Source organism: Limanda limanda, chromosome 21 (assembly GCF_963576545.1).
Source record: "Limanda limanda chromosome 21, fLimLim1.1, whole genome shotgun sequence".
Classification (NCBI taxonomy): domain Eukaryota; kingdom Metazoa; phylum Chordata; class Actinopteri; order Pleuronectiformes; family Pleuronectidae; genus Limanda; species Limanda limanda.
The window spans coordinates 641,367-649,654 of NC_083656.1; the positions used below are offsets into that span (position 1 = coordinate 641,367).

The window sequence follows — 8,288 nt, forward strand, 5'->3', positions numbered from 1 at the left end:
GTTCCACGACTGCACGCCATGTTCCACGACTGCACGCCATGTTCCACGACCTTCAGTGAGTCAGAGGAACCCGAGGAACTCTCAGGTTCCTGGATCCGACTCTTCTGCCCCGAAGCTTCCGAGGAGCCACAGGAAGTCAGGCAGGAAGTCCAGGTCTGCTCAGGTTTCCTCTGAAGCAGGAGACATGTTCACATCCCGTCGTGGTCGATGCTCTGGATTAATCCAGATGTTTTCTAGACTTGATGACACTCCAGGTTTCACACTCACAGTCACGTTCAACACTTTTCTATGAGGGGCATCTTGCCCAGGGACCCTTCAGCATGCAGATGGGGACGACTGGTATTGACCCTGAACCTCCTGGTGAGAGGACGGCCGCTTTACCCCCTGAGCCACCGCCACTTCCCTGTGGGAGGAGCTACCCCAGAGGACCTGGAACAGTCGTCAGTTTGGTTCCCGGTTCCAAACGAAGGTTTGGTTGTGAGTTCCTTCAAGGTTCTTGGTCTCTAACAGAAGATCGTCTGCTGTTTGACTCCGAGGTTAACCACTAACCACTGCTGTTACCAAACAGGAAGTGACACAACCAACTTCCTCCTGCGATGGATGTCCGAACTCCTCCATCTTCTCGCAGTGTGAAGATTGAACTTAAACCTGATTCAGAACTTTGCACAGTCTTGCTTTAAAATAACCTCAGATTCTGGTGGATGAAGATCGAGAGCCCCCCCCCCCCCCTCTTCAGGTGCTGGTTCAACTCTGACGAGTCTCACAACTCATGGCAGCGACTGTTACACAGAACAAATCAATGCAACAAGAAACCAGGCTTCTCCCAACGTCCACTGTCTCCTCCCGTCTCGGAGCCGGAGTCTCCTCCCGTCTCGGAGCCGGAGTCTCCTCCCGTCTCGGAGCCGGAGTCTCCTCCCGTCTCGGAGCCGGAGTCTCCTCCCGTCTCGGGGCGGGAGTCTCCTCCCGTCTCGGAGCGGGAGTCTCCTCCCTTCTCCCAACGTCCACTGTCTCCTCCCGTCTCGGAGCGGGAGTCTCCTCCCGTCTCGGAGCCGGAGTCTCCTCCCGTCTTTCAGTCAGTGTTATGTCCTCCTGTTCTTAATGTGGTCGAGTAAACTTACGCTGAGTTTAAAGAAAACTATACAATTTGCCGAGGTATCGAACCCGCGGCCTCAATCACTAAAGATGAGAAAGCTCAAAGTCGGAAGTATTTTTGTATCCTCGGATCTAAACCTGTGCTATTTTTCGAGTCGTCGAAGCTGTGTGTTGTTGGCATGAAGTCGTTTGCAGCTGTTGTTTTTTGGGGGGGGGGCTGGGACTGAAGCTTTGTGCCCTCCTGGTTCAGGGGTCATAGGTCGGGGGGAGGGGTCAGGATTCTATTAAAACCAGTCTGCACTATGCCCCTCGTGCCGACCTCCCAGTCGACCTGACGCCGGTTGTGTTGTGTTGTTGTGTTGTGTTGTCGTGTTCCCTCACAAGCTGCTGCTGTGGTGAACGTTTTCTTTTCGACTCGCGACCCGAACCTGCAACAGTTTGTAGAGATCTGGTCTCAGGTCTGAGATCTGGTCTCAGGTCTGAGATCTGGTCTCTGGTCTCAGGTCTGAGAGCTGGTCTCTGGTCTGAGATCTGGTCTCTGGTCTGAGATCTGGTCTCTGGTCTCAGGTCTGAGATCTGGTCTCTGGTCTGAGATCTGGTCTCTGGTCTCTGGTCTCAGGTCTGAGAGCTGGTCTCTGGTCTGAGATCTGGTCTCTGGTCTGAGATCTGGTCTCTGGTCTCAGGTCTGAGAGCTGGTCTCTGGTCTCTGGTCTGAGATCTGGTCTCTGGTCTCAGGTCTGAGAGCTGGTCTCTGGTCTCTGGTCTGAGATCTGGTCTCTGGTCTCAGGTCTGAGATCTGGTCTCTGGTCTCAGGTCTGAGAGCTGGTCTCTGGTCTGAGATCTGGTCTCAGGTCTGAGATCTGGTCTCTGGTCTCAGGTCTGAGAGCTGGTCTCTGGTCTCAGGTCTGAGATCTGGTCTCAGGTCTGAGATCTGGTCTCTGGTCTGAGATCTGGTCTCAGGTCTGAGAGCTGGTCTCTGGTCTCTGGTCTGAGATCTGGTCTCTGGTCTCAGGTCTGGTCTCTGGTCTCTGGTCTCAGGTCTGGTCTCTGGTCTCAGGTCTGAGAGCTGGTCTCTGGTCTGAACTGGTCTCTGGTCTCAGGTCTGAGAGCTGGTCTCTGGTCTGAGATCTGGTCTCTGGTCTGAGATCTGGTCTCTGGTCTCAGGTCCGAGATCTGGTCTCTGGTCTGAGAGCTGGTCTCAGGTCTCAGGTCTGAGATCTGGTCTCTGGTCTCAGGTCTGAGAGCTGGTGGAACATGCAAAGACTTTACACGTATGCACAGAATCTACAAAGTGCGTTTTTAATGTTTGCACATTGTATTTTTGGAATAAAAGCTAATGAAATAGTTGATGGGCATTAACTGTGGCAGCTTTGATCATTAACGAGTTGAATGTCCTGATGTATGAAGTGAAGTTCACAGCTTCTGTCGTTTGAATGTGTAGAAACGGATTCAGATGTTTACACTGCAGGAATCATAACTGTTAATTTACACTCAAAATCAGTTTGATGTTAAAATCATGCGGATGTCAGGTGAGTGTTAGCCTAGCTTAGCATAAAGACTTGAAACCGGGACAAACAGGTAGATATCAACGCTAAATATGTATACATTTGAATAATATCTTGTCATGTCTCTGCACTGGCGACACCTAGTGGCAGGAGTCATTTTTTCTTCAGGGTCTCTGTCCATCTTGCTCCTGTGAACACGATATCTCAACAACGCTTTGAGGGAATAACTGAGACTCACAGATGAACTGATTGGATTCCAAAGGTCAAAGGTCAGCATGACCTCATACGAGTCCTGCTTGTGGTCTGTTTCCAGTCTTTATGCTAAGCTATGCTAATCAGCGATGCTAATCAGCCTCTGCAGCTCAACGCTCGATGATGACATCAGGTTCGTCATGTGACCCTCAACGGGAAAACAACAGAGTTTATTTCCACAAACATCAAACTTCATCAGTTTTTAAAACTCTAAACTTGAATTATTTATGTAGTTCAGGCGATAATCAGCTGTGAAAAGATTTGATTAAATAACTGTTAAGCCATAAAAGAAAACCAAAAACCACAACAACAGTGAATGCATCTGAAACGTCGCTAATAACATTTTTTTAATAAAATGTATTTATTTACACTAAAACTCCCCCCCCCCCCCCCGTTCCACAATCAAAGAAGCCATGATTATTATTCTACGTTATTTTGTCACCGGATTTAGTTTAGAAGGATTTTATTATATTGTTTTATAAAAGGAAGTCGATGAAGTTCCTGTCTCTGACTCTTCACATGTTTTATTTATTTCATCTCCTTCATGTTTCATCATTCAGCTCCACAAGCTGCTGTCTGTATATTTCTGCTTCACCAACATTTATTCAGATTATTATGAATCCACTTTATTTATTTTCAGAAGACAGACGATTCAATTTTTTTACTGTAATAAATTAACCTGCAGTGTTTTCATTCACATGATCAGATGAATTTTAACAACTGAAATAAATGTTTCTCCTGTGGATGTAAAACCTGTGAGTTTGTCTTTTATCAGAAATCAGCTTTGTATGTGTGCGTGTCTGTGTGTGTGCGTGTGTGTGTGTGTGTGCGTGTCTGTGTGTGTGCGTGTGTGTGTATATGTGTGTGTGTGCGTGTCTGTGTGTGTGTGTGTGTGTGGGCCTTCTGGGTGTGTGAGTCCAATCAGCCAATCAGAGCGGAGGTGAAACCTTCAGTTCACTAACACGTTTGTTTCCTTTGATTCAAAGTTAGTTTGAATTTGATTCATTCACAGAAAGTCTCAATTTAAACCATTAAAAAGTTTTCATCACAGGATTTTTCATGTTAAATAAGTGATTTGTTTGTTGAAATGATTTCAAAATGACTCAAAGGGAAACTTAAGTGTGGGGGGGTGTGAACCAACTGGAATCCCCCCCCCCCTCTTCAGTCCAAGCCACAGGATCGCTGACTCTGATGACCTCATCACCACGACATGGCAGCGTTGGAATCTGAGATTTTTTGGCTTAATTTCTTTTATTTGTTTTAGCTTCTGTTCAAACGGGTAAAAACCTCAGGTTCACTTCCCACCGAGCGCTGGTGTTTCCTCACTCACACACGTCCACATGTTTTCAATCACTTCTTCTTTTTCACTGCGGTGGATCAGTGCTGAGCCGCTCAGGGTCTGAATCCTCATCTGAGGGTCTCTGAGGAAAACACACAAACACACAAACACACAAACACTTCACCGCCGTCTCTCAGCCTCTGACCAGCACAACTGGCTGTGAAATACAGATGTGCAACCAGATGTTAGATCACTTCTGATCTAATACAGATGTTTTTAGGATTGTAAAGAATGTATCTGTGTGTTAAACCTTATAAAGAGTGTTAAACACATCGATGCAACACGTGTTGTATTTAACACGTGATCACAGCGAGATCTGGATCTGGATCTGGATCAGGATCAGGATCAGGATCAGGATTAAAGGTTTACAAAGGGACAGGAAGTCTTATCTGAGAATCGTCTCCGTGCCACTGACTTCCTCTCCACAGAGATATGACAGTTTAGCGGCGCCCGTCACACACACTCACGTCAGCCGTCCAGAAAATTACCCCCCCACAGCAGGAGACGGGGGGGGGGGACCCTCCTCATAAAAACCTAAGAAACTTGAACAATCAGTTAAATTCAACACGTGCAGATATTTATTCTGATCAAATCTCAAACATTTAAACATCATCTGAACTCGTCTGATCCTCCTTCATACGACAAACACACAACTGAGGACCGGCGCACACTTCTGCGTTTTCAGAGACACGCAAGGTTACGCAAACGCTAGGGCCTTCGCGTGTTTGCTTGCGTCGCCCAATTTTTGTTACTTTAACACAAAGCCACGCAAGCCTCACGCAGCCCGCAAGGCTGTGATTGGTCGGCTAACTACATCCTTTCCGGAGACACATTTCCGATTTCTTTTCCCACAACACCGGCAGAAACCACGGAAGATTTAGAAGAACGAATACGGACCAAATAGAAAAGCGTTTGGCAGAAGAGATCCGACAGCATGACCACTTGTAGAACCCGTCACTGACGGAACACAAGGAGGCGCAGGTGTCACTTCCTGGAGGAGATCTCAGCTGACGTCGGTTTGCAGGTCGACGAGTGAACGAAGCCCTGGAGGAAGATCTGAGACAAATGTGTCCTCCAGAAAAAGGCTCCGAGGAGCAGCCGTGTAAATAAACAGACGACTGCCACACACAAAGAAGACGTCTCTAAGGTCGTCTTCGACAAAAAACGTCACTCCGCCTAGTGGTCTGGCGGTGAATTGTTTGCAACACGTTTTTACGCACGCACGCAGCTTCTACGGACTCGTTTTGGTTTATAGTTCCCCTACAGTTGCGCGTGTTGCAACGCAATTCACCGCCAGACCACTAGGCGGAGTAATGTTTTTTGTTGAAGTCGGCTCTTCTTCGTGTGTGGCACACGTTTATTTACATCGCCACGGCGGCTCCTCAGAGCCTTTTTCTGGCGGACAAACCCTCCGGTCAGTGACGGGTTATACTAGTGGACATAGTTTCGGATCTTTTCTGCCAAGTGCTTTTCTGTTTGGTCCATACTCGTTCTTCTAAATCTTCCGTGGTTTCCGCAGTTTCCGGGCATGAAACCGGAAATGCGACTCCGGACGGGATGTAGTAAGCAGACCAATCACAAGCCTTGCCGCTGCGTGAGGCTCGCGTCGCTTTGTCGTATAGTCAGAAAAATTGGCTGACGCACGCAAGCCGCAAGAGGGGCGTGTTGCGTCTCTCGCGTGCGTGCGTGCGTAAAAAGCCGAGTATAAATCGGCCTTTAGGGAAGCACAAACTAAAACGAGTCCGTCGACACAGCTGCGTGAAAAGCCGCAGCTGCAGAAGCATGCGCCGGCCTGAAGGGGGAGATGTTCGTAGACACGCCACCGCTGGTCACGGGGCACGCCACCGCTGGTCACGGGTCACGCCACCGCTGGTCACGGGTCACGCCACCGCTGGTCCTGAACAGATGTTAGTATATGAAGGTAACACGTGAAACACTAGAGTGCTGCAGATACATTAAACCAGACTGAAAACAAAGATGGACGACATGACAGCTCCTCTACAGAGAAGCCAAATCTCCGTCGCCCCCTGGTGTCTGTCTGCAGTACAGGACGTAAACTCCTCCATGTTAGCAGATGGGACATGGACCAAACTACAGTGACCAGGTGGAGGTTTGTAAAGATGTTTCTGTCATTTCAGCTCGTTCTTCTCTCTGATGTTTGTTCATGTTTCTGATTGAATCACTTATTTGATGATATAAAAACAGGCTGAAACGTCTTGATTGACAGCTGAGACTGACTCCTGATTGGTTGAGAGTGTGTATGGGCGGGACCTCGATACCACGGCTCCACTGCACAATCACTACTGTTCAGACTCTGACTGTAAATGACCTCATCACCACCAGAGGGCAGCGTTTCATTCTGAGATATGTGGAGACGTGTCATCGTCTTTATCTTAATTTACAGTTAATAATGTTATTATCATAATCTGTTTCTACTCTAAAGTTAATAGGTAACGATTACTCTATTGCTTAACATTAATTTATTCTGATGGTTAAAGTTCATGTGAACATCTGGAGTCAACTTTACTGAACTACACATAAACAAATATGGATATGCTCCGTGTATTGTATGCTGGTGCTTATGCAAACTGCTGTGTGTGTGTGTGTGTGTGTGTGTGTGTGTGTGTGTGTGTGTGTGTGTGTGTGTGTGTGTGTGTGTGTGTGTGTGTGGGCTGGATGACATCACCGCCCTGCTGGGTATTTGGCTGCAGCCCGCTGCTCCTTCAGTTCGGAGCCGGTGCGCCAACATGCTGACCCGGGGAGTCCAGGTCTGAGTCCAGGTCTGAGTCCAGGTCTGAGTCCAGGTGTGAGTCCAGGTCTGAGTCCAGGTCTGAGTCCAGGTCTGAGTCCAGGTCTGAGTCCAGGTGTGAGTCCAGGTGTGAGTCCAGGTCTGAGTCCAGGTCTGAGTCCAGGTGTGAGTCCAGGTCTGAGTCCAGGTCTGAGTCCAGGTCTGAGTCCAGGTGTGAGTCCAGGTGTGAGTCCAGGTCTGAGTCCAGGTGTGAGTCCAGGTCTGAGTCCAGGTCTGAGTCCAGGTCTGAGTCCAGGTCTGAGTCTTTGGATGAACTGTGCGCGTGCACGGAGCTGTGGAGCCGCTGTGCACGCGCACTGAGGACATGGAGACCCGTTCTGTCTCGGCTGTGGTTCTGCTCCTTGTCTCTCTGGGCTTCAGGATCCAGGAGGGCATGTGCCAGCACTACTATCTCCTCCGGCCCGTCCCCAGCGACACCCTGCCCGTGGCGGAGCTGCAGGAGGACCCGGACCCGGGGCTGGACCCGCAGGAGAAGGACCTGAATGAGACGCAGCTCCGCAGCGCGCTGGGCAGACACTTCGACCCGCACTTCATGTCCGTGTCCCCCCCGGAGGACAAGTCCCCGGAGGACAAGTCCCCGGGGAGCGAGGATGCGAGCGACGCGGAGATGAGAACGGATCTCTCCGGGCTGATGCCCTCAGAGATCCGGGCCATGGAGTTCCAGGTCCCGCACGGGAAGCAGCAGAAGCCGAGTAGGAAGCTCCGGAGGCGGCTGCAGCTGTGGCTGTGGTCCCGGGGGTCCTGCCCGGTGCGGTCCGCCTGGAGCGACCTGGGGAACCGGTTCTGGCCTCGCTACGTGAAGCTGGGCCGCTGCCTCAGCAGGGGGTCCTGCTCGGTGCCGGAGGGGATGCTCTGCAGACCCTCCAGGTCCACGCACTGCACCGTCCTGAGGTGGCGCTGCCTGCAGAGGAGAGGTGGTCTGAGCTGCTCCTGGATCCGGGTCCGGTACCCGGTCGTCTCACGGTGCACGTGCGCGTGTCCGAACTGAAAAACACTGAATCCGATTCTCCCTGATGATTGAAGAAACATTTTATTACAAATCATGAAAAATCTGATTTTTTAAAGATTTCTTACAGCGCACTGTCCAGTGTGAGAATGTAAATGTGATGTAAATGTTTCGATCTGATGAACTTCAGTATTATTATTAATCATATTATCAGATCTACTGTATTTGATTGTATCTGTTTGTATTTATGAAGAATCAACGTGTTCAGTTACTTTCTGTGATTAAATGAATGAAACTGTAGAGGTGGACTAAGAGGTGGAGGAAGTAATCAGATTACTTAACGAA

At 49.4% G+C, this 8,288-nt stretch overlaps 1 protein-coding gene across 1 annotated transcript; it reads left to right on the forward strand.

Annotated features, from left to right (window-relative positions):
* Positions 1–7,301: 7,301 nt before the first annotated feature.
* LOC133028048 (noggin-3-like) lies at positions 7,302–7,985 on the forward strand. Its single transcript, XM_061095242.1, has one exon. The coding sequence runs from the start codon at positions 7,302–7,304 to the stop codon at positions 7,983–7,985; it is 684 nt and encodes a 227-aa protein (XP_060951225.1).
* The last annotated feature ends 303 nt before the right edge of the window (positions 7,986–8,288 follow it).

Bases quoted from the DNA above. Each gene is read 5' to 3' on its own strand.
- LOC133028048 (XM_061095242.1), top strand. From the start codon at position 7,302: ATGGAGACCCGTTCTGTCTCGGCTGTGGTTCTGCTCCTTGTCTCTCTG.